Raw genomic sequence first — 26,806 nt, 5'->3', positions numbered from 1 at the left:
TTACCTCCTAGTGGAGAAGAGGACAAATGCATAAATAAATAAAATAGATGCTCTTCATGCTATATTTAAAATATATGTCCTACGTGCCTAGGAGAAATGCAGGAAAAGAGAAGGACTGCTGGCGTGAGACAACTGAGCAAAGACCCAAAGAGGGTGAGGGAAGAAGGCTCCAGAGAGAGTGACTAGTACTGACCTACTGCCCGCTCTCTCTAAGATTTTGAAGCATTGCCAAAAATCCATACGTGTTCTAAAGATGATCATCTTCCTTTCAACTCTGGGGCCCTCCCATGTGAATACATCCCGTGGCCACCTGAGACACTGGCTCACTTTATAACCAATTTGAACCTTCATGACAATGACTTCAAACTCCAGATTCTGAACATGCAGAGGTGGAAACAGAGTTTACGAGTCAAGACCAAATGGTACAATTCAGACTAGACCAGGAAGCCAGGCTAATTCAACAGAGGACTGACTTGTAAGGCAATGCAAGAGACTAAGGGCCCGTACTCCGGGACCAGAATTACTGGGATGTAGAAATAGGTAGCCAAGCTCTCCGGGGGCCTTCGCAGACCAAAGCTGCCTAACATTCTCCCTGTAATGAAGGTCTGGTCTAAAGTCTTACAGCTAAACTCACAAGTCCTTGGCTCTGACAAAAGAGTTCTAAAAGATGACATCTGCTACAAACAATTATATTTAACATTCTGCTAAAAGCTTTTTTTGGAGGGGAAGGGTCACATTTCTATACATATAAAATAGGTAAAATCTTGAAGAACCGAGGGATACACAGCCATTTGGTGCCTGGACTCGGGAGCCAGACTGCTGGCTACTCATGTGTCTACTCTTGCTAGACACATGTCCCCAATGTCACTTAAGGTCTGTGTTTTAGTTCCCTCATCTGTTTGTTTGTTTTGTTTTGTTTTAAGTAGGCTGCGTGCCCAGCATGGAGCCCAACACAGGGCTCAAACCCACGACCCTGGGGTCAAGATCGGAGCTGAGATGGAGAGTCAGATTTTAAACAACTGAGCCACCCCGGTGCCCCTAGTTCCCTCATCTTTAAGAGGAGATGATACTGTCTATCTCACAGAGTTGTCATGATGAGGATTAAATGAGCTAATATTTGAAAAAGTGCCAGGGGCACCTAGGTGGCTCAGTTGGTTAAGCGACTACCTTCAGCTCAGGTCATGATCCCGGGGTCCCAGGATCGAGTCCCATATCGGGCTCCCTGCTCCATGGGAAGCCAGCTTCTCTCTTTGACCTTCTCCCCTCTCATGCTCTCTCTCACTCTCTCTCAAATAAATAAACAAAATCTTAAAGAAAAAAATGCCAAGAATACTGCCTGGCACATAGTAAGCACTATATAAATGCTTTTAAATAAAATAGAGTATAACTTAAACTTTCTTTAAAATACTACTTCCAAAGACTTACCTCTTTGACCTTCACCAAAGAAAAAACGCTCACTGACATTTCCTGAGAGACTTATCTTTGAAACGTTTAAAGCAGAACTTTGATATATGGTGAGTCTAGAAATTCCAAATCAGTCAAGTTTACATCAAACCTTTAACTGAATTTCAAAGTGAATTGTATAAAAAATAGATGACCAAAAGAGATTATCAAATGAATACTTTATTAGAGTCATAACACTTATAAAATAAATTTCTTTTCATCATGGAGTAACCAGATTTTAAAACCAACCAACACTTTCTCATCTCTACAGCATATATAAAGAAATTCTCAAATGTCATAATTTTTGTTCAAGTGCTTTGTCACTCAATTCACAAACCCAGAACACGATTAATCTACAAATGTAGGTATTCACAGTCAGATGAGTTTTAGGCTTGGTTCTTAATGATCTAGAAGCAATCCATTTACAAAAGTGCCACTAAAGCCATTTCATGAAATCATTTAATTTAATGCCACCAAGCATAGACCTGTTATACTCTGGAAACAAAAATAAAATCTCACAACTAAATCTAGCAGACTAACTTTAAATGATTCCAACTTGAATGAACTATATATCCTTATGGCACATTTATGACTTTGTAATATACAATTCATAATACAGGTTTAAGTGTGTGGTATGAAGCTAGAAAAACCAAGGAAGTCAGATACTATAGAAAAGATAGGACATGAGTTGAAAGTCTTAGACTGATTTCTTCTTGCCACATATTGAAACGCGTCTGTATATCACGAACCAAACTCTGATAAGATTCTTCTTTCTAGGGGATTATTATATAAATACCATCTGCTCACTCAGCATTGATCATGTGACTCATTTGGGATGGTTCTACATTCCATGAAATCTAGTAGCACAATTCAGACATGGCACTCTTAGGGGATGACTAAGCCAAAAAAAAAGGGCAAAGGGCTGAAGGTTTTGAATGGTCAAACCCCTCTTTTCCCAGAGGAAGCCCACCTGGGGCAGGACATAAGTATCCTGCTTGGACAGTGTGGTGGGATCTGGGACTGAACTCTTACTTGTTCTCCCATTCAAGCCATTTTTTGGCACCTTCCCACAACCAGGGTCTCTAACAGATGCATTAAGGTATTTTCTGTGCAATTCGACCAGAGACAAGTTTTTAGGATGGCTGTTGTTTTACAACTGATTTCATATATCTGTTACCAATGCAAAACAACAAAGATGTCGGGGGGCTATTATCAAAACACGTAAGAAGCTTCAACTTTAAATTATATTTAATACTCTATTCAAATTTAACTGAGAAAGTAATGTGAAATAATGAGAAGTAAAAAGTTAACTCTTTAGGGAAGCTCTATTTGGTAAAGCCTCATATATCCACACACAAATATTCATATGTTCATGCACAGGACAAACAGCTATATTCCGAAGCATAAATAAACCCAAAGTAAGACATAAGTGGCTAGATACCAGTTCCAGTAGTGGTGAATGGTCTCTGGGGATCTCATTTGAAGGATGCCAGATGAGAAGTCTGCTCATTGTTAAGAGACCCTTAGTTTGATTAAGCAACTAGGATTTACTTCACAAATTACTTTTTCCTGTACCCAAGACTCTGCTTGAATTTGCCTGAAAAACTATCCACCACTTCAAGGGTAAGTACTTGACCATTAACACAAAGGCAACGTGATTATTGCATAATGAGGCTAAATATTACATGATTTATCTCGTTTTATACCTTTCGGGATCAGTTCAGTAAAATACATAATATATAACTAAGGTGTCACACCAGAGGTCGGCAAACTATAACCTGCAGCCCACAGGCCAAATCCAGCCTGCTTCCTGTCTTCCTGAATCAAGTTTTATCGGGACACACACTCACTCATTCATTTGCTCTTGCCCGTGGCTGCTTCCACAAAGTAACAGCAGGGTTGAATTTTTTCAACAGAGACTGCATGGCCCACAAAGCCTGAATTATTTACCATCTGGACCTTTAGAAAAAAGGGTGCCAATCTCTGTTTTATGCTAAAAGAGTTCAGTGGGAAGGCTATTTAAAATGTGGTTTGTTTTTGCTTTTAGTTTTTTTGTTAAGGAAATTTTTGTTACCTATTAAAATTAAGGTTTAAGTGACTCAGCAATTAAACAAAAGAGATACCCTTTTTTCAAGAGCAGTATCTGTATATTTTATGGCTATAAAGGAAAATTTTCTTTAAAAAAGAGACAGATGTAAAATTAAAGGTCATTTCTCTGTTTAATATCATAATAACATTAAAATTCCATCCATGAAATGAACCAAACTTGTTATTTAGATTCTCTCCACATACTAAACAGATTACTTTCGGAATGTTGTTCTCTCTGGACAAAATGGTATCCAAATTGATCAGACATATAAAATAGACAAATGAAACCAACACAGACCGTTAGTTTCTAAGGAGTGTTACGGTCGCCATCTTCGTAAAGCCAGACCCAAACTGCAACCATAACAAGCTGTTGTCACAAAGGCAAAAATCTAAGAAAAAGGAAACAAAAGCTCATCAGATTTATAACCCTGACTTTAAGAAAACACTTATTCTAAAGAACAACTATCTGAACACTGATCAACCTACCTAAAGATACTTCAACACGTACGGAATATAGTTTATAGTCATCTTTTTGATGAACTGTACTACTGTGTTTTACCCCCACACATCATTAACCCTTCTTTTTTTAAACATTTTGGCCCCCAATGATTTTCTCATTTGTGGATAGCCTTAGGTTGAACCTTTGTTCATGTGCTGGACTCATTTGTTAAATACTTCTACAACCCCCAACATGATATTCAAAAAGTCAGTATAAGGTGTCTATTCATACAGTGATTTCACGGCCAAGAAAAATACAAGTCTTAGAACTTGAGGATCTATCAAACCCTTCCTGTGACAGTGGAAAATGCCTCAGAAGCAAACAAAGTAAAGCCACAGAAATGAATCAACAGACTGGCATGGGAGATAGTTCTGAAACCTGCACTCAACTCTGAATTACCGCCCTTACTTCCTGACAAGGATTTCTTTAGCACCAACTATGTGTACATCAGTACATCTGGTGTAGATAGGCAAAGAGTAGATAGTGTCCTCATCCTTTGGGAATTTATGAGCCATAGAAAACTGTAAGACAAAGCAATTAAATATGGTAAAACATGATTTAGTGCAGGGATCCTTTACCAGGAAGCTCTAGCTCTGAGAAGGAATACTGGATTCACCTGGGGAACATGGCCATTGTCTAACTGCCGTTCTGCAATTCTCCCCAGCCTGCTCTGCTGGTTGTCTCTTTGACACATCTATAATCTAGACACTGTCTGCTGGATGAGAACAACCACTTCTAGTATGCATTATTAGTGAAAATGCATTTTCCTCTCTCAGGTGCATTGAAATTAAAAGTAAAGTAAGGGATTCAATGCCATGTCACAAAAGCATGCCTCATATATTTAGGAAGTATTAAAACTCAGAAATTAAAGATTCACTTCTACAGGAGGGTATGGATGAGATGGGGGTACTATAGAACTGCAAGCACGTTGAGGTTTACCAAGGCAGTTTCACGTAAGCAGAGAGAGGGACAAAGTCACAGAAGGGGGCGGCCAGAACAGAATCATGCCATGGAGAACACTGAAAACTGGGCTCTTAGGACAAAGGAATGTCGGTGAGAAATTAATGACATGTACCGTCCACAAAGCACTTGATCACCCACTACTCTTATGAACGTGGGCTCTTAAGGCGACTCCAAGCAGACCCATTCGTTACTACTTCAAGGATCTGCGTGGCAATGAGAGCGCAGCCCACACCACTGAAAAGAAAGGGATGAAAGGAGTGAAGGAAAATCCAACCAGAACTGATGACTCAGGAAGGACGCTTGGGGGAAAAAGTCAACTCCAAGTCCCTGAACTTTTCTTCACTTCACAATATTGTTAAAACCAGTGGTTTCCTAACTGTGGTCTCTGGATAATAGGGATCCCACGGCAGTGCCTCAGAGATGACGAGGTGGGCAAAGGTGGCTTCAGGAGAAGGACGGATAGGCGTTAGTCAAGACCCTTGTCTCCCACTCCAACTAGAGCAGCTGTGCTCTCGCCTTCTGTATATAATTATTGGGTTTTCAGTAAAATTTCATTTAGGTGAAGCAATTTCACTTCTCATAAAACAAAGTGCAAAAATCATTGATCTAAACTATAAGCCTGTCAAAGTTGGGACCAGGTCTCCTTTCTGTTGCAGTCCACAAATTGTCTAATTCATTGTAGACACTCATGAATAAATTTTGACAAATCTGGACAGAGGCTTGGGAACCCGATGGCTGTAGGTCTTAGAATCATTGCGCCTCCATCCTTCAAAACCCAGACTCTAGACCTGTGCTGTCCAATACGAGAGCCACCAGTCACGTGCGGCTATTTAAATTTAAATGTAATGAATTAAAAGGAATGAATTAATGGATTAATTAGTAGCCACCATATTGAATTGTGCATATATGGGATATTCTTATCATTTTATAAAGTGCTGGTAGATTTTAATGGCTATATGGGGGAGTCCTGGGCTGTTTATATAGACTACCTAGGTACAATAGTGAAACATTAGGGCCACCAACTTGCCACAGAGCCATATTAAATATCAGCACCTTCAGGGAATAATTTGGGTTTCTGACACTTTCAAAATTATAAAAACAGAAATAATGTAGTATTTCTTCAAATTACCCATGTCAATGAAAAACAACAAACTCACTTAGTATGTGAATTAAGGAGGACTAAAACTTTCAAAAACTTTCCCCATGGAATGGATTTCATCTGTATGTCATCTATTGTCATGGTGGGAATATTCACGCCCTTCAGCCCTCTGGACACTCCTCAGGGGCAGGAGCTGTACGTGGTTCATCCCAGTCCCCCAAACCCCACCAATTTCCTCCTTCGTGGTAGGCTCTCCATAAGCACACACTGAATTAAAATGAATTACAAGCAGGTACTGACCACTGAAGAACACATCCCCCTCACCACATCTAAAGTTAGGGGAAATAAAAAGTACAATGAATTCTTTCTACAAAGTAGGCTCCGTTGTGCCAGTCCAGCCGCAACCATGGGCTGGTGGTCACCTGCAACAGGGTCTATCACACCGGGGGTAAGGGCAGAACTTTGCTCATGAGGTCATTATACAGATAAATAGCTAGTCTATGTGGAGTCAAATGGCTCCTGTTAGAGAAAGCGATGGCTGCCTGAGGGGTTTCTGGGAGACCGTGACCGTGAGGGTGGGGGTGCTGGTCGCCTGGACTCATGGACACTCACTGTGGCTGCTACGTTTATGTTATACTGGTTATCGCTCAAGAGCGGCTGCACCGTCACGGTCGTGTTGCAGCGCAGGTCATGCAGGGATGTGGCTGCTGCTTCCAGGAGAAAGGCTCCAAAGTAGAAGACGAACACTGTAAAATGGTATGCAAAATCCTGAAAGAGGAGGAAAACAAAGACAGACATCTGTAATTAAAAATAATACTTTTTGTTCCTTATTTCAACTCATGAGGTTTAGATTCAGGAGGGCGAGACCACTTCATCAAACAATCTTCAGCTATACTCACAATTTACTTTGGCTGCTTGAACAGTGTCAAGCTATTAAAATCCAAATGAAAACCAACTGACCTGCTGTAACCGATGTACTGACGAACCTGATGTCCTGAATTTTATAATAAAATACATACTTTCATATGTCTTGCTATTATAGTTATTGGATAATAGTCGTATTATTGTAGTATATTATATAGTTATGTAATAATATACATACATACATTTTATAATTAAGTCTTTTATTTCTGAACAATCATTATTTTTATCCATTAGACTGTCACCCCATATACTGAAGAATGCAGAAGACTTATGACATCATAGAACTCAATACCATATCTCCCTCTATTCTAAAAAAAAAAAGCAAATTATATATCATATACTTCGACAAAAAGTATAGGAACTCTCAAACAAAACTCACTTGTCATAATGTGATCTCACATGTTGCAGCATCGTGAAGCGTAACTTTGCTGGAATTTACAGCATCTTACATGAACCGATTTTTGTCCACACGCTGCTGTGTATCTTTGTCAACAGCTCCCAGATACCTGCCACTTTACATTCATTGTCATTCATCCCTACAATCGCCATTTATTAATCCCACTTTATAGAGAAGTGATTTTTTTAATTGAATGACTATTCTAAAGCCATTCAAACATAACCTTTTTGAAAGGAGACCTCAAACCCACATAGGGCTGTCTGGTTCCAAATTCCACTTTCTCTCTGCTATCAAGCGGTCATTGACAACAGCAACATTTCGGAGAAAGAACAACACACTGCCTTTGTAAAGGCCCATTCAGCAAACAAAACTGTCAATTGTCCGTGAGAATGGTTCTTACTCTGACTAGAATAATAAGGAAAAGTTAACTTACCAGGGATGGGAATTACAAAGGTATGCACTAAAAATACACTTCACTTAGCACCTCTACTGTAGAAGCTGACTCACCAATGCCTTTAAAAGACTCAAGAGCAGTGTGACAGACGGATCGTGTGTCTACTCCATAGCAGAAGTGCTCAGATCCACAGAGCTTGCAACAGATGTTAACTGAAGAAGGTCAAAGTCCAAACGTCCCTCCTTTTACGGATTAAAAGTAATAGAGCTAGATCTCAACTAGTAATTAAGATTGGAGAAAAATAGGGTTGAGATCACTAGGTGCCCATCTAAATTACTGAGGTGGACCCTCAGAAGTGGCTCAGGTGACCTGAGGAGGGGCGCAGAAGTCTGATGACGTGGCTGCAGCTCGGTGTGAGGAGGCCCTCCCCTTCTTCCCCAGCCTGGGCTCATGCTACCCTCCCATCTCTCCGAGCATCAGCCGCTGCGATCAGATCAGCTACCCACATCATCCTAGGTCCTAGGTATCCTAAGGTGCTGGAGGAGAAGGACTGAATTCACGGCAACCCAGGCCAGAAAATCCCTCTGCAGGCTCCTGCACTTCAGAGTTGGGCAGGCAACGTGCAGTGGGGGCTACACGTCTTTGTGAAGCAGCTCCCGATGGTCTCCTGGGTCCTTGCGCATTGGTAATCCCGTAGGGCACACAGTCGCTTTGTGAGGAGTCTAGTTAGCTGACAGCTCTGGCTTCGGTGGGTTAGGGTACTGCTTTATCCCTCCCGGCAGTCCCTGGCTAATGACGGCACAGTGGGGACACCGGTGCCCAGTCTCTTATGCCTAATGCAAGACTCTTAAGGCAAAGCCTGGGCCCCTGAGCTTCTCCTTAATTTGGGTCAGACAGTCGATCTGCAGCCCACTCTAGGACTTCCCTGCTTTTCCCCATTTCCCTCCCCAGACAGGTACTATCTCTTCCCCTTCCCCTCAAAAAAAGTCTCTTGCAGTTTTTGGAGTTTTGTTTGTTTGTTTGGTTGGTGGTTTTGTTTGTTTGAGAGAGAGACAGCAGGAGCAGCGGGGCGGAGAAGGGGAGAGGGGGAGAGAGAGAATTAATCTATGTAGGCTCCAAGCTTAGCCTGGAGTCCAACTCGGGGCTCGATCTGATGACCCCGAGATCCTGACCTGAGCTGAAATCAAGAGTCAGACGCTTGACCGCCTGAGCTACCCAGGTGCCCCCAAATCTCTTGCACTTTTAAATTCATCATACAGTCTGCTTTCCAGTGGACCTGAGATGACAGATATGTTCTTTAATATCCTGAACACTCCCTGCTTGGCCATTAACATCATTGTGATTAATGCATCCATTGTGTAATTATTTCTTTTTGTTTTTTAAAGATTTTATTTATTTGAAAGAGAGAACATGAGCAGAGGGGAGGGGCAAAGGGAGGAGCAGGCTCCCCGCTGAGCAGGGAGCCCCATACAAGGCTCGATCCCAGGACCCTGAGATCATGACCTGAGCTCAAGGCAGACACTTACCCTTACCTGATTGAGCCACCCAGGCACCCCTGTGTTATGACTTCTTTACTGACACTATCTGCTACAGCAAACTCTGAGAGCCACTACAGGCCCATCTCATTCACCACGTTATTTCTAGGGCCTACTCTAGGACTCGGTATGTATCAAGAGCTCCGTCAAGGTCCCCCATGCCGGGGAGAGCCACACCCACATTTCTATCTGGCCTTCCGGGCGTCTGATTCGGATTCCTGCTACGTGTGGAACGTATGCAAGAAGGTCTTCCACAGAGTTTTGCTCATTGTTTTGGACAATGTAGATCGTTTATATAAAACCGATGGTTCTTGAAGGTAAGCAGGCCTCAGAGTCATCTGAAAAGCTTGTTACTCTCTGTGTCACAAGCTGTGTCCCAGCTTCTGAGTTTCTGATTTGGGACGTCTGTGGGACCTGAGAATCTGCTCGCCCAACAAGGTGCCAGGTGCTGCCGCCGTCGCTGGTCGGGGACCGCCCTTTGAGAACCACCTGTCCTGAGTCCTTGGCACCTCCCCGTGAGCAGACGGCCCCAGCCCCTTTCCGGGTCTCCTTTGTATTCTCCTCCGCTTCTGTCTTCTGCCAGGCTTCCCGATAGTCACGCAGCCCGGACTGTGGCAAGCTTGTCTGCCCTTTTGCTCAGGTAAACGACCTTAAGCAGAGCATGATTTTTTTTCTTCTTTCTTCTCCATATTCTTATCTTTAGCCCCTGTTTTGCTCCTCAGGTCAAATTTTTACTAACTAGTTTTAAAGAAAGCTACATGGTAAATGGGGGAATCCTGGTTTCCACAATGGCAGCATGAAAATGGGACAAGAGCCACGCTGAGCTTATCTCCCTCAACCGTAGAAATGAGAACAGTAGTAGTCTTCCATGAGGAACTGTCATAAAGATCAAGTAAGTAAATGAATGTCGGAACAGAAAATACAGTTCGGGACATTCACAGCAGTAAGTGATGTCAACAACAGGCAAACGCATGCCACCTACTTTGGGGAAATAGAGTGCAGCACGTTGAATTGCATGGGACTCTTTTTTTTCTTTTTTTTGGTAGCTCTTATTTTTCTAAAATATGTCTTTCCTTTTTTTTTTTTTTTAAAGATTTTATTTATTTACTTGAGAGAGAGAGACAGTGAGAGAGAGCATGAGCGAGGAGAAGGTCAGAGAGAGAAGCAGACTCCCCATGGAGCTGGGAGTCCGATGCGGGACTCGATCCCGGGACTCCAGGATCATGACCTGAGCCGAAGGCAGTCGTCCAACCAACTGAGCCACCCAGGCGTCCCTGTCTTTCCTTTATAACCCACCTCTCCAAAAATGGAAAATAAGTAGGGGGTGTCTTATTGTAAAGTTAGGCAAAAGGCTATTTCCTCTCTACAAAACAAAAAACAAGACAACAGAAAAATAATCTCAAAAATCAAAACTTGCTTCTTTCCTCAAATTAGAAAAGGGCAAGTTTCTAGCATTTAATATTTGTTATTACATATATTACATACTGTATTTTTATTTCATCAAGCTGGGGAAAAAATTCTGAAGATATCTACCACCACAAATGTTAATCCAACCTCATGCTCAACAAAAAACAAGAAACCATGAATATTTTAATTAATATCCCACAACAAATACTTTTAGAAAATAAATTCTTCCAAAAAATGCATTCCTGTTTCCTTCATGTGCTGTACGCAGGTAACATTAAGCTGTTATCACAAATGGAAACAATTATTTTTTGAGCAGTTGAAGTCTAACAATTCCAGAACGCAGCAATTAAAAACGGTTACCATCTGGTGACGATTCCATGATATGCATGGCTTAGAAATTTTTCTGGCAGAGAGAATACACGATACATTACAAAACCTACTAAAAGCAACCCTGTGGTCAAAAATGACTGATTATGTGAAAAATCACAAAAGGAGAGAGAGAAAAAAAGGAGCCTGTTCTAAATATGGCCAGCATTTAAGTCAGCTCTGTAAAGGCAAGATGAGTTGGCTCTTGGAAAGTGTGGCCGCCATGACAAGGCCGTGCAGAGAACGCCACTGTGCCAAGTGCTGCATGGGTCTACTGTTTCCTCCCTCAGTAAGAGTGGACGGCCCCAGCTAAAGAACCCTGGGTTCAGCTCTGCAGGTGACCTCTGCAACACAGTGGTAGGGTCTTTCCAATTTCAGCTGCCACTTTCATTAAGTGGTTTAATTTAAAAAAAAAAAAAAAGAAAGAAAGAAAAAACAGCACACACTCTTACATTTTATTGTCTGAACAACAAACATAATGTTACAAATGGGGGGAACCCCATATTTAGGAAACCTAATGAATTTATAAGGATATTAATGATGTACTCAATACCAAAAATATTGAGTATAAATGAAAGGAGAAAAGATGGTATGAACATATGTCTAACAAAACCAGGTGGGATGCTGGGAAACAGATACACATTGGTACAGTGTATGCATCAACTATTAGAAGGAAGGCTGGGCAGGGCAGAACCCTGGAGACTCACTACCTTCCCAGGTGATAACCCTTTAGTGGCTGGGCTACCAGGAGGTCCAGGAAGGTCCCAGAGGACAGGACAGGGTGGCAGCGAGCACAGCACTTGGAAAGAGGTAGCAGGTTGAAGCAATGGCTGTGTATTAACTAGTACTTCAGGCTATACTGGTTCCTGCTGGCCAAATACCATCTTTGGAGCTTAATACTTAAAGAGCCTGGTGGTGCTTACCGACATCGGGTATGGACGGATTCATTCATTCGTGAATATGGGAAAGCCAAGCATTCTGAAAGAGGAGGTTAAGCAATCTATCTGTAACTTAAATAGAGATTTCTGATCTTCATCACTTGACAAATTATTAGAAATATTTTCTCATCATTAATGAGAAAGCAAGGCAAAAACATAGGAACACAAAAACATAGCAACTTATGAAACACCTGTGTGTGGGTAGGGGTGGGTGTGTGTGTATTGGGAATAATTTTTCCTTAAGTTTTAATTTAAATTCCAGTTAGCTAACATACAATGTAAGATTAGTTTAAAGTGTACAATTTAGTGATTCAAAAGAAGGACTTTCAGAGTGTCAAGCTGCAAGCCTTGACATATTTCAGGAATTAGGATGATTATGGATCGTACACCACAGATCAGATGCAAAGCCATTAAGTACTTCCGAATACATTAATTCCAGGTAGGTACTATTATTACCATTCTACAGATGAGGAAATCAGAAGCCACAGAGGTTCCATACTTTGGCCAAGGCTACACAGTTACTAAACACACCAGACCTCCTTTCAGATTCCGTCAAGACTGTAACCCTTGCCCCATGCTTCCTCCTTAACTTTGCAGTTAACCTACTGCGCCCGGGCTGGCTTCTCGGGCAACTACACCACTAGGCTTCACTGCTGGTAACATCTGGGGTGATGATGGCTCTCCTTACGCTCTGGAACATTCTTTAATATGCCTAACATCCCTCCTAAAGCTGGTAGATACAATGTTACTGTACCTGAAAAGAACAATACCATCCTGACTAAGGCCTGATTTAAGATCCTAATCAGCAACTGACTGAAATGGAACAGAGGTTCTTCCCTGAACTCCTCACAAACTTCTTCAGGTACTGTCCGCCGCAGACCAGAATCCAAGCTCCACTGGCCATTCTGGAATAGTCTCAGAGACGGAATAAGCCTCAGCATGAAGAAGGCCCCCTCTATTACACGGGAAAAGCGAAAGCAAGTTGATCCAATTTAGTGGCCATCATAATTTTTAAAATTAGGTAGATTATAAATTCATTTCTTAAAATTAACAATTCTTACTAGTTTAGGAGAGGAATTAAAAATAAACGATCCCCTTTTCTAAGTATTTACAGTAGAGAATATACAGCTACTGGTTTTCTGAATAGAACGTATATATTTAATATCTGAAGCAGAAATTGATGGAAAATTTCAAGATCTATGTCACAGTGTCCATCTCCCAAAGGCACCTCCTTGATAGTTCAATAGCTGCAAAGCAAGTCATCTGTTGCAGGAAATAAGAGTCTTTGAGTAAAGGTTGTCTAAATCATGGCGGAGTAATAGAAAGGTTGCTCGGCTCTATCGACAGGAATCTCATCAACTGGGAGCCTGCTTCCCCGGGAAGGCAGCCACATAGCCGCACAGCAGACCTGGGGGTCGGACCTTTCTTCTCTCACCGGAGGCAACAGAGAAAACAGGGTACCAGGCACTTCAGGACAGAATAGGATATTTATACGTTTCTCGCATTTTCCTGAAATAGACTTAAAAATCCCTTACCAGGAAGTTCCAGTTGGCATCAATCTGAGTCACCATGCCAGACAGGAACAGGCCCAGGAAGAGGAGGGAAAAGAGAAAAGCCGTCACGGACACGAACATGACCCATCCTTGCAGCAGAGGTAGAGGAACGTTGGAGGAGGCAACCAAGATCCAGACGAGGCCCCCGAACAGCTGCGGGAAGGAAGAAAGACGTCACAGGCGTGGGCAACAGACCTGAACACGCTCCTTCCCCTGCCTCTCACCCTTGGTTTCTCCCCAGCCCGCTGCGCACAGTCCCGCAACCGCACCCACCACCTTTCCTCTGTCCTTGCGCGTGCCCGACTCCAGCTTCCCTCCAGGGCAAGGCCAGGGCTTCAGCGGACAGGTCAGACCCGGGGCCACACCCATCTCTGCACCTGCCTTTGTGTCGGATTCTCATCCTCAGCCCATGAACAGACACAGAATCCGATCATTACCTAAAAGTATTTCCGTTTGACGCTGCTGCCTCTCTACTAATGTCCTCTCCGGTCAACCGTTTCTCAAACTTCATCTGTGCTTGGTCCCCACCTCCGATCCGTGACCTCTGACTCTTCAAACCACTGGCTTCTGCGCTCACCGCTTCTCCGAGAGTTTATCAGCCAAGATCAGCCGTAACTTTCTAACCTGTCCCTTCTGATGGCCATGTGCCCGCCCTTATCATGCTCTATTGGTACACACGAGATTACTGCCTACCCGGAGGATAAGAGCCGCCGCTGCTGTACAGGGTAGTCAGCACAACCTGCCTCATTTATTGACACGCCTCTGCGTGCTGGCCATGGGAACAGGCACCTTGGATGTTCACAGACCTGACATTCAGTAAACACCTAGTGCCTGTCAGGCCCTGCTCCACATGCTGGGAATACAACGGTCTACACACGACGCTGGGTTTCTGCCATCACAGAATTCACCATCTCTTACAGGAAAGAGACTATTTTATTTTATTTTTAAAAAAGATTTATTTATTTGTTTACTTATTTATTTGGAGAGAGCAAGTGGGGGAAGGGGCAGAAGGAGAGAGAGAGAGATTCTCAAGCAGACTCCACACTGAGCGCAGGCCCTGAGTCAGGGCTTGATGTCATGATCCTGAGATCATGACCTGAGTGGAAATCAAGAGTCAGACGCTAAACCAACGTAGCCACCCCGGCACCTCAGGAAAGAGACAATTAAACAAGTGAGTAAAATGCTGCTTCACACATGTCACAATTGGGCAAACAGTGGGCACTGCAGGTTCCCAGATGGAGGGCACTAAAAACCCAGAGCTGGAAACTCAGGAAACACACCCGGAAAGCAACAAACCAAGAGACAAAGCTAGGGCATGTAGGGGCAGGAGGAGAAGGCTGCCCCAGGGCAGGAGGCTAGCCCTGAGAGGACCTGGCAGAGCTGAGGGGCAGGGCTCAGCTTGGCAGGGACAGCAGGTAGCACGTGGGGCATGGCCGGAGGAGAGCGCGGGAGGCTGAGCTGACGGGTCGGGCCGGTCCACTCAAGGAGGTGAGCTTCTCCCACAGGCCACTGGAGGCCACACAACACCTGAGCAGGAACTAGCCTGACCCAGTCTGTATTCAGAAGCTTCTCTCTGGCCAGAGAGGAATGAATGCGGGGCTGAGGGACCACAGAGGAGACCGTTACAGCCACAGAGCACAACCCAGACTTGGGCAAGAAGCACAGAGGGGAGCGAAAGGATTAGACAAAAACTGAGAAGTGGTGGCAGGTGGTGACCGATCAGATAGGGGACATGAGAGCAAAAGAACAGATAAGGAAGAAACTCAGATTCCTGGCTTGGGCAATGAGGAGTGAGGGAGACGTCACAGGAGGAGAAACGATGACGTCACAGAGACAGTCAGCTTTATGACCCTAACTGCCATGGTCTCCTCTAACCTCCCACTAAAGCCACAGAGGCTACACACCCTTTGCGTGGGATTCCAGGCCCCTCATGCTCTAACCTGTCTTTCTCAGCCTTTGTCCCTTCCCACGAAGTCCCTCACATTTCACATTAAAGAAAAACATCCACAGTCCAAAGACAAAGCGCTTTCACATCCGGCGGCCTGACATATGCTGGCCCGGAATGTCATTCCCTGCCCACGTGTATTTGAGAAACCACCATTCAGAGTCCATCTTGAAGAGCACATCATCTCAGAAGGCCTTCCCGAGTTCTACCCCGCCCAGGTGCCCGCCCTGTGCCCTGGGCAAGCTCCCTACATGGGTATGTTACATGGATGAGAACCACCACAAGTGGATCTCCCGGCTTCCAGGCCAGCTGCACTAGGAGACCCTCCTGGCATCCGGTTGCCTTCTAGGCTGCTGCGCACTAAGCCAGTTCCCCGCTGACACAACAATCCCTTCCTATTAGCCAGGCACTACACTGGAGGCGGTGGTCCAAAAACCTAGGCTGTGCACCCATGCTGAAGCCACCTCTAGCTGAAGCCACTCTAGGCCACCCCCCACACACAGTTATATCATAGAAACATGTCCCTGTGGCATGCAGAAGGCTCTCCAATATTTGTTTCGTAAATAAGCTCCAACTTTCCAAGAACAGCTGGAACTCTACATATTCATATTAAAAACCAGTAATCAAGGGGCTCCTGAGTGGCTTAGTGGGTTAAAGCCTCTGCCTTTGGCTTGGGACATGATCCCAGGGTTCTGGGATCGAGCCCAGCATCAGGCTCTCTGCTCAGCGGGAAGCCTGCTTCCCCCTCTCTCTGCCTACTTGTGATCTCTCTCTCTGTCAAATAAATAAATAAAATCTTTAAAAAAAGAAAAACCAATAATCATGTGTATCTTGCTTCTTTAGAGATAATACCCAAATTGCACAAATCGCTAAAAGTTAAAATCACAAGTTTTACTAATTCAAGATTCTAAATGGAGGCCCAGTCGTATAAGCCATTACCACCTTGAAAAAGATTTTTGAAAGCATAATACATTATCACTTGAGTATGATAATGGCAGTACCAATCTAATCAATTTATAATTGTGGTTGTTGGTATATCTGAAGTCCTAATTTCAAATTAAAAAAAAAAACAATTAAAAAAATTAACAATCAACCCAGAAAGTTTCATGAAATAAGTCTAAATCATGAATATGAATGCATATTTTAAAAATTTAGCCACAACCTTTTTTACTAGCTATGAAAGAAATAATGTTCCCGGTAAAAAGATTCTCTACTCTTTCATACTGTTTATTAAATACGTGAAGGTGATAAGATCTTCAAATCTTTCCCTTTTTTCACAGCATCATCTTCCTGGTAACCTTTTCTTACTCTCCCACTATAAATAACTTGCGCTACTTTATTACTTAAGAAATATGCATTGCTATTAAATATCTATTATTAAAGAGTCGTTTATGGAGAAGCGAGGGGTGAGTACACAGGTAATAAACTGGCCACGTTTATCAGACGCAAGCCGACTCCACACAGGATGCAGGGATTATGATAACTTGACTCTCTGAGGAAGGGCTATATGATCCCCTGGAATTAAAGAGACATTTCATAAACCCCGACTGGACCTCAAACTAGTTGGTCTCAAATCTCCTACCAGGCACTGTAGAAGAATACTCGGGGAAAAATGGAAAAAAAAAAAAAGAAAGAAAGAAAGGAAGGAAGAAAGAAAGAAAGAAAAAAAAAAAAAACGAGTTTCTGTCTCCAGGAGCTCTAGGTTAGGGAGAAATAGACTCCATCAAATCTGATTCAGGAGCAGATTGTGGTGAATACTATAAAAAGAGCTCCACACACTGTGCTCTGAGAGACCGGGCGAGGAGAGAAGAAACAGAGTGGGAGGCGTTGGGAGAGGGAGGTAGGGCAAGGAAGGGAGGCAGGGGAGGGGAGGGAAGCAGGGGGCAGAGGGACAGGGGAGGCAGGGGGATGGGGGGGGACAGGAGGGCAGGGGGAGGCAGGGGGATCAGGGGGACAGGAGGGCAGGGGAGGCAGGGGGATGGGGGGGGACAGGAAGGCAGGGGAGGCAGGGGGATCAGGGGGACAGGAGGGCAGGGAAGGCAGGGGCGGTGGGGGACGGAGGGGGTAGGGGAGGCAGGGGGCAGGGGGACAGGTGGGCGGGGGGAACGGGGGGGCAGGGGAGGGCAGGGGAGGCAGGTTTGGAAGCAGGCTTGAGAGGTAGACAGGGCTTGGACGGCGGATGCTGATGTGAAACAGCAGAGACGAACCATTCTCATCATACTCAAAATTACAGCCCTTGCAACACCTCCAAGGCTTGGGAAGGAAAAGGAAAGCTTATACAAAAAGAGAACAGATTGGCCTCCTCATGGGTGGTGTGTGTGTTACCGGGGAGTGGGGCAGGGGAAGGAGGAAGGTGCATGAGTGCCCTTCCCAGTCTATCAGCACCCCAACGCCTCCCTCCCCCGGATTCCTGGCTCAGTGAGTCTGTGAGATCCGGGCAAAAGTCCTGCTCCCCGTGGCAGCTTTGGGAGAGGCCACAGCGATGGGCTGGAGAAGAGAAGCGAGGCCACCAGAGAGACCCGCCTTCCTCACCGCAAGACGGGCATGTCGGTACAGGGGTGACGGGGCTCTGACACAGTCCTTTCTTCCTCGCTTCAGGATTTCCTTTTGCCAAAAGCTACCTTTTCTCCATGGGCTTCCCAAGCTGGCTCCAACTTAAAAAAACTGATCCTTACATAACACGACCACTGTCCATCCAATGCCGGGCGTTACTAAGCCGAGAGCATTTACTAGCCTCACTGTAACCATTCGCATCCCGGTTCAGTACAGGCGACTCTGGAGGGAGCCTTGGTTTTTGAGCACAGAAGTGGTTAAAATCTGCAGAACAGCTGGTAAAATATCCTAGCAACGGCTGGGTACACACGCTGTGGGGAGGGGCAGAATGCTTTGTCCGCCCCCACGTTCTCCCCTCTCAGATCTGAATCCACATTCTGACCTCTTGTCTATCACTGCCTTCCATCCCTTTCCAGTGCCCTAGAAAGTCTGACACTTACATACCAGATTCCCCCAATGCACCCCATTTTGACATTTCTTTCGGGAAGTACTAGCTTGGGGCTCATGCCTCTGGACCCCAAGCTCTACCAAGAAAAACGGCTGGACTTCCAGGTATGTTGCAAAGGCCAACGTTTCCTAGAAGTAGGTGTCCGCCTTCCCCTGGGACTCAGTTTCCCCCTTACCCTCTGAGTTGCAATTAAGGCGATCCTGGCAGATGCCTTGCGTGCTCAAATGTGCGCTGGACTGCAATTACTCGATCGCCACACAGTCCGAAAACCCCAGCCCTCCTTGGTGGCCGACCATCTGCTCGTCACCGGAGCTTGGCTCCTGTAGCCCACAAGGGTGTGACAGCCGTGCAGCCTTCTCGTAAGCAAGCCGTGGAAGTTTTCCTCCACGCATCTCACCGAACTGCACCCTCCAAGTTGGACTTAAAACTAGGTAAACATGCCAGTGCCTACTCTGACCTATTTTTAGTCAATGTTTGGAATGAGAACAGGCAAAGGTAAATGAATCTGAAGGTACGAAGGACTGGTTAGACTACCCCTAAGGAGAAATACTTCATTATTTAGAGCTTCCTGTGTATGACATATAACCCTTTCTCTTTCCGATTTTCCTGCTATTTATAGATCGAACTTTTCACCACTGTAGCAGTGATGAACCAACCAGCAGACTGGAGGGGGAAAAACTGTCTCTTCGTCTGGTTTATAAAGTTAGCTTGAGTGAGAGGTTGAGGCTAATAAGGATAAGAGAAGTATCAGCTAGCATTTATCAAATGCTTATACCCCAAGAACTGCTCTAAAGGTTTCATTTGTACCAATTTAATCCACACAAACTCTGAGACATGATTACCATTTTATTCCCATTTTACAGGTAAGTCGAAGTACTCAGCCTTTAAAAACTTGCCCTAAGTTACACAGTTAATAACTGTTGGAAATGGGACTTGAACTTGGCAACTGGCTTCCAGAGCCTATGCTCTTGACGCTATGCTATTGTGCCTCCCTCAAAGGTTAGTGTTCCTTTTAGAGCAGGGTTTTCTATCCTTCTGCTGTGGACTGGCTTGCTGGAGGTGGGAGGGTTGATTGCCTATCAATTGGGTAGTTAATTGCATTTTTCTGAGGACACAACTTTCGTCAGAATCTCAGAGCCATTTGTGACCCTCCCAAAGTTCAGAATATCCCATCTTCTTGGTAACCTCTCCTATTGTAATAAATGCTGGCTTACTGGGTATCCACAAATGAAACAACGTGGTTAAAGAATGTTTAATGTTTTCAGACCATCATCTAATGAATAGATTACCTACTATTAGCTCTTTATACACAATCTGTAGTCCAAGTTTTTTTTTTTTTTTTTAGAGTTTACTGATTCATTTGAGAGGAAGAGAGAGCAGAGAGAGAGAGAGAGGGAGAGAGCAGGTGTGTGAACACAAACAGGGGGAGAGGCAGAGGGAGACAGAGAAGTAGACCTTCCAGTGAGCAGGGAACCCCATGCGGGACTAAAGGCAGATGTTTAACCGACTGAGCCACCCAGGCACTCTCCAAGACTTTTTAAACTGGGCACATACTTCAGTCAACATGTACCACTTACAGATGTGCTTCCAAGGTAGCCCATAAATGTGTAAATTCAGTTATGGCGTGACTGTGGTGGAATGTAACCGTCCTGAGAACACGGCTGCTATCTCTCCAAGGCCCCCTTCTTCCCAGCACCGCAACTTTTCCAGCTAGCCTGCACCCTAGCTTGGCGCTCCAGCCCCTCATCCCTTATTTTCTGCAAACAAGTCCATCCCACTGGCCCATGCTTCTGCCTAGCATGTGCCACCTACATTTTCTCTGGATAAGTAAATGCTGATAGCAGGTCTTCCAGAAAGATTTCCCTGGCTGGATGCCATCCCTCGGTGCTTCTGTGGTTACTGATCACTTGTCTCTTCTGTGTCACTTAGAACTACTGATTTGAAATCACAGGTGCATCTGGCTGTTTGGCCCACTGGAGTATGAGGTCAGAGTCAGCAGCATTGCCTCAAACATCTCTCCATGCTCAGAGCCCATGACAATGCTTTGTCCAGAAGAGGTTCAGCTATGTTCTCTTCAAAATGAATGAAAACCCACCAGTGTGTGTCATGAACGGTTCTAGAAGAAAATACAGAAGTACAGCTTGAGATGCTCAGAACACACTGCTGTCTGGAGCCGAGCTCACTCCCTGGTACATGGTGGGTGGTTGAAAACAGGCATGAAGATCAGCGAAGCAAGAACACGTACTTCTCAATTTTTCAGTTATTACTGGCAGCACCCACCACCCTGTAGGAGAACTCAGGAGGCGGGGATGGAGAGTTATGGGGAAGTTGGCAGTCTAGCTTTTGCCAGTCTACCTCATGACACCCCATTTTCAATCTTCTTCAGACCCCAAAGGCAGTTCACCCATTCTACTGCAATTCCTGCTGGAACTCTTGACCGGGGTAGTGGTTGCCTTGTGGCTCACATGCCCTCCTCCTGCTTCCTCCATCCATCCCCATCCGCCCTCTCCCCTTGAGGACTTCCATCCAAACTGGTCCTGGTCCTGGACTGGTAAGGACAGCCGGCAAGACGTGCTTGTTTTAAATCAGAGAGAGGAAAAGAAGACAAGTTCGGGGAAGGAATGAGAAATAACAGACCTAGAAGAGGCCTCTGTGGAAAACAGACGAATGCATAAGAAGTTTTACTTTTTAGACTTACATCTGAAAGTTTAATAAAAATGTGTTTGAGGATCCTTAAAAGAATTTGGTACTACGGTTCTTCTTTGTTTTGTTTTCCTCTCCATCCAACCCAAACTTCCATTTTGGTCTCTTAAATAGTCGGTGCTAATGTTAAACTGGAAAGCACATCTTATAGGGGAGAAATATGTTCTGGTCCCTTTTTATTCTTACTTATCATTGCCTTTGATTTTTTAAAAATCCTCTTTTCATGTTTGTGGGTAACTACTTATCACCGAGGTTAAAAATGTCCGTGCAGGCCACTGCCCTGACATCAGCAGGCACTTTATAAATCATCAGTTCTTTCCCTCTTTTTGACTTCCCTCCTTCTGGAAGCTATTATACAAAAGTTAAGAATGTCATATAGGGTGACTCTCTCATATAAAAGAGGACATAGGAAATTCAGATCGGACGGCAGATTCCTGGAGAAGAATCATGACATTTTTCAAAGTTGCTCGGGACATCAACCGCCAAGCTGCCCTTCTCCGCTCCAACCAGTTTCTCTAGAATATTTTGACACGCTGTCCAGTTGGTCCCGCTGACCCAACAGCATCTGTCAGGTGCCGCACGCGCACGATTCAGTGTACACTAGCCTCGTTCCCACTGTTTGTCATTACACAGCCTTCCCTATTCAGAAACATCAACTCAAACATGCCATGTTCAGGGCTCTTATCACCAGCTACCATGTTTCTACAGGGTTCTGCAAAACCAATCTCCTCTCCTCGGCCTTTTCCTTTGGAGCTCGAGGTCAAGACATTCAGGAACCTGACTCCAAGGGTTCCGTACTGCCATTCCTCATGTTCCGTACAGGGCTGCCAGTCAGAGGCAAACGACTGCCGAAAATAATGTTTTGGCAGGGGCATCCATTTATTTTCTCTTATGAAATGTTAAGGACTCTTTACCCATGGCTGGAGATTTTTAACCCAGAGGTAAAGGGAAAATCTTGCTTATAGAATTAAAACCCTGTTAGAGAGGGGCACCTATCCTGGAAGAGCCCCTCTTCACCACTGCCAACGCTCAGTGTCCCTGTGCAACTCAAATCCATTTTCTGGGCAAGAAAAGGAAACTCTGTACATCTGACCATTCGTATGTTAGCCCAGTGTCAAAGCTCTGGGCTGAAAATAACCTGCAGTCCTTCCACAGATTGCTCTGCCTGGCCGCACATGCCTGCTCGGAGCCCCTCTCACCCTCCCCATCATCCGCTCATTAACATTTGTTTTCCTGGCATAATTCCTCCGAGTTACATCTTCTATTTAAGCCTGGTCTAGTATCATTTCAGGACAAGCCACACGTTGCGTACTTGGTTGACCTTCCAAACGTCAGATCTGCCTCTCCCCTGCTCCACTTCTTTCATTTGTCAAGTTGTCATTATCCCTCCTTCAAACCACTGACACAAGCCCCGGAGCTGATGTCTCTGCCTTCCATCTGTTTGATAACCAAGCCTCATTCCGCAAAGATCTCTAAAACACAAGTATGGTTGCATTTGCCCCCGTCGGTCAGCAGCTCCCCATCCTGTGCCCTGGCCTATCATTTCCCAGCGCATCACAACTCGGGCCCTACCTGCTCGTTCTCCTTCTGCCTCCTTCCCACAAGTTCTATAAAAAACCAAAACAAACTAACAACTGCTGGAACCCTCATGCCACAGTCTGTCTGTCTCTGCTCAGTGGGGAGCCTGCTTCCTCCTCTCTCTCTCTGTCTACTTGTGATCTCTGTCAAATAAATAAATAAAATCTTAAAAAAAAAAAAAAAAAAGAGAGTCCTAGAATATCTCCCATAAAGAAAAATGTTAATGAATATCTTGGGGAACATGGGCTGTTTCTCAAACACCAAAACCATGAAACACACGAATTCAATATATTGACCTTTATTCCTTTCCATGTTTAATACTGTTACATCTAATCTTTTTTGTGCATTATACAAGGCAAGCTGAGGACCGGGACCTGAAGTATCTTATTCAGCCCAATAGTCCAGCTGCTCCAGGGTCATTTTCTTATGAACAGACCTGCCTGGAAAACACTTTAGCTCCCGCTCACTCTCCATACTTTCACCTTCCTTGAATGGTAGTTATGTTTACACATACCATCTCAACTAGTTTGTATGCTCTTCCAGGCGAAGAAGGGTCTAAGCGTCTTTTTTTCCTGGAAGAGTGCCTTGCACACAGTAGGTATTCAATTCATACCTGACAAACGGCTTAGAAAACATTAATTCAGGAAAACATGAGAGAATTTGAAAATGAAACTTTGACGATGATGTTTTCCCTCATTGCAAAAATAACTTAGCATTAAGCTCTTCATGGCAGGCGTAGCTCAGTGCACAAACTGAGGGGCTGATAATCCATCTATATGGGAATGGGACACACCTATCCCAAAAAAGCATGCCTGGCGTGTGTGTGGTTGCAATGTTCTCTACCTACAGAGCCAGTGTTATAAATGGCTTTACCTGGTGCTGCCGGGGGGGGGGGGGGGCGCTGTTTGCATCTTTTGAATGACCTCTCAACAAATGACTTATACTTGAGAGATTATGAATGGGTATAATAAGGGGGATTGAGATTGAATTCTTCATGTAAAATTTGAAAGAATTTACACTGAAGTATAGTTGACATATAATGGTATATTAGTTTCAGGCTTATGACATAGGGACTCAACAATTCTACACATTACTCAGTGCTCACCACGGTAATTAGTCCCACCATCTGTGAGACTGAATTTTCTGAGCAAGTTTGATCTCTGCTCTCTTAGGGCGTATAACCCAATATCTCTAAGCAGTGTGGAAGAAGAAGGGCCAAGAAGGAGCTCTAGTTTGGCTCACAATGAGGTCTGTGTTTCTCTGAGGTCACCAGTTTCATTGGATGATTTCGGTTATTTTACTTTTGCGGGGGTGGGTTGGGGAGGAGGGATGATGATATTCAAGTAAAAGAGGCAAGGGAGACCTAGATTTTAACCATCACATATGTTTGGCCATAATAAGGGAAAAGTAAACTGACAAAGCTTTTGGAAGTGATGCTATTCTATGTAGGTAAGGGTCTGAGACTCATTTCTTCAGTAAGAAGCCAGACATGAAGAGATAAGAGGAAAGTCTGGCTATTTCTGGGAGCCTGGGTTCCTGCTAGAATGGGGAGGGGTAGAAGCTCTTGTACAGGGAGAAAATTCATATTTGCATGAGAGCTGTCTTGTCCATGGCCCTGATAAAGACCGCTGATAAAGGCGGCTCTTGGCGGTTCCCAGCCATGACTGTACCCCAGAATCTCTAGGGAGCTTTTAGAAGAACCTGGCTGACTCTGGGCAACCCACCCCCTCCCCCAACCCCAGAGATTCCAATTTAATTAGTCTGGGCCAGTCACCATATTTTTAAAAGCTTCCCAAGTAATTAAGTACAGCAGAGTTGAGAACTAACTACTTGGCCCCATAAAGAAATACGGGGGCAGGAGAGGGAAAACACAATAGAATAAATCACTTCCACTTTTTCCCATCAGCATTAGGCAACGTTTCCAAAAGTGTGATAAGACCACAGATGATCCTCGAGACAGGATTTGATTCGACAGCACACGGAGAAGCCGTCTCTGTATATATGTTCCATATATACATACAGGTACCCTTACCTATCCTTACATATATACATACATGTGTGAATATATATCTTTGAGTAAATACTAGAAAAATACCCGCAGTATATCAAAGTTGAGGACTCATGTGTATTATTGTTTAGGATGAGGCTTAAAGTAGGTGCTAAAGTTTAGGAAGGGAATTGAAGTGAACATTCTGTAAATTCTAGAACAGGTGGAATGCGGATTTGGCAAAAACTTGTAAAAGAGGTATGCAAACAACTGGAGTTTGAGAAACATGGCACTGAAGCAGCCCAGAACTTACACAAGCTTTCTCCCCAGATCCTACTGTTCTGAGCGCATCTCCCCCACACCCAGCAGAGCCCGGGCCCAGTGCCATCCGCTCCCTACTCTTCTCACATGGATGCCTGTGCCTCATCCCAAGTACTCAGATGCTTCTGAACTGGGCTCAGACTCAAACCAGCCTCTTCCAGCCTCACCATCACGATCCGATTACTGATGGCGTAGCCTGTAACTCCCTTGTCTCCTTTTTCAGATTCAAATCTGAGCTAAACTTAACTTCGCACGCCTTAGCCACCTCAGCATAATAGGGCAGAAAACCAATGCTCACAAGGCGTTCCAGCCCCAGGAGCACAAAAGTGAAACCGAAGCGACCAAATCCAGGTTATGCAAATTCAAAGGAACAGGTGAGGGAAGGGAGATGAAAACTCCAGACCCACCAAACAACATCAGCCTCCAGGAAGGGCAGAGCCCTGCGCTCTGGATTTGCCTTTCTCAGGCGATGATGCAACCGTGAGTTGCCCAATTTATGTTTGCACATTTCCCCTGGTCCACGATGAGTTCCAAAAGCTTCCAACTCCATAAAATTGCCTTCAAAAAGTTTACGTCTCTAGCCCAATAAGGTTGCCGGTCAGGCCAGGTGACCTCACCTTCACCTAGACCCAGGAAAGTGTGCTGACAAGGTGTGGAGGGGCACAGGTCCACTAGAAGCCAGAAGGTGCAAAGGTGGGCAGCGAGGAACTTGACAGCCACGTTTCCTCTGCCGCTCTCTCTTGCACCCACTGCATTAGAAACTGCCAAGGGCACGGTTCATACTTGACCTTTTTCCCTGCCCTGCCTCCTAAACTCTGCTCCTCTCCCCAATCCAAAGGGCACTAATACTGGCAAGGGGTGGGTGGGGCGGGGAGCCCAGGTCTTAAGCCCGCCTTCTCTTCCTGGTACCTCCCGCCTCGGATTTTCACATCGTGGCAGCCTCCAGGTCACTCAATCACCGGCTGGCTACACCTTTGCGCCACCCAACAAAATGGCAGGTTAGCAACAGGCGAGGCCCAGAGCGCCTGCTCTAGCTCTAGCCAAGCGCGGCCCCCGGCCAAGCCGCCGGGGGTCTCCGGCAGTGCCCCAAGCCCAAACACCCTTCCCCTCTGAAAGTCCTCAATCCGGGGCCCCGCCGGGCTGTCTGCTCGCTCTCGCGGGGCGATTTCTGTCGCCAGCGGGGGAGCAGGTGCCAGCGTAACAGGTGCCAGGCGAGTGGGCCCAGGTTCCGGCTGCGCCAGGCAGGGAGAGGGCAGAACCCCAGGAGGGGCGCAGGTAAAGGCCACGTCGGGGGGAAGGGAGCTGGGGCCCGCGCGCAGAGGGTCACAGCCCCGGGAGCAAGGATGCCGCTGCCCTTCCTCGCTCCCCCCGGCGCGACCGTCACCGAGGCTGCCCCACTTACAATCTCCAGGCAGACGAAGGCACCCGAGTAGGTCCGCAGGATGTCCGGACCGGCGGGCAGAGTGATCCGGGGCGCCGGGAAGGACACGGCGGGGTTCGGGGGCGGCGGGACTGACGCTCCGCCGGCCGACATGCTGCCGCTGCCGCTCTGCGTCTCCGCGAGCCGCCGCCTCCCTCCGCCCGCCTCGGCAGCCCGGGCTCCCGCCGCCGCCGCCGCCGCTCGGGTCCGCGGGGTCCGGGCGCGCCGCGCGGGAGGGGGCGTGG

At 45.4% G+C, this 26,806-nt stretch overlaps 1 protein-coding gene across 1 annotated transcript; it reads right to left on the bottom strand.

The window, feature by feature from the left end:
- Positions 1 to 1,607: 1,607 nt before the first annotated feature.
- MAL2 (mal, T cell differentiation protein 2) lies at positions 1,608 to 26,743 on the bottom strand. Its single transcript, XM_004743651.2, has 4 exons — positions 26,544 to 26,743; positions 13,589 to 13,759; positions 6,705 to 6,860; positions 1,608 to 3,920 (listed from the first exon to the last, which is right to left on the bottom strand). Exons 1-4 carry the CDS (start codon positions 26,673 to 26,675, stop codon positions 3,849 to 3,851), a joined length of 531 nt encoding a protein of 176 aa, XP_004743708.2. The 5' UTR covers positions 26,676 to 26,743; the 3' UTR covers positions 1,608 to 3,848.
- Between the last annotated feature and the right edge of the window lie 63 nt (positions 26,744 to 26,806).

Source organism: Mustela putorius, unplaced genomic scaffold (genome assembly GCF_011764305.1).
Source record: "Mustela putorius furo isolate JIRA1106 unplaced genomic scaffold, ASM1176430v1.1 tig00000228_pilon_pilon_pilon, whole genome shotgun sequence".
NCBI lineage: Eukaryota > Metazoa > Chordata > Mammalia > Carnivora > Mustelidae > Mustela > Mustela putorius.
Note: the sequence above shows the minus strand (reverse complement) of the source record. Positions and strands in the feature narration are given on the sequence as shown.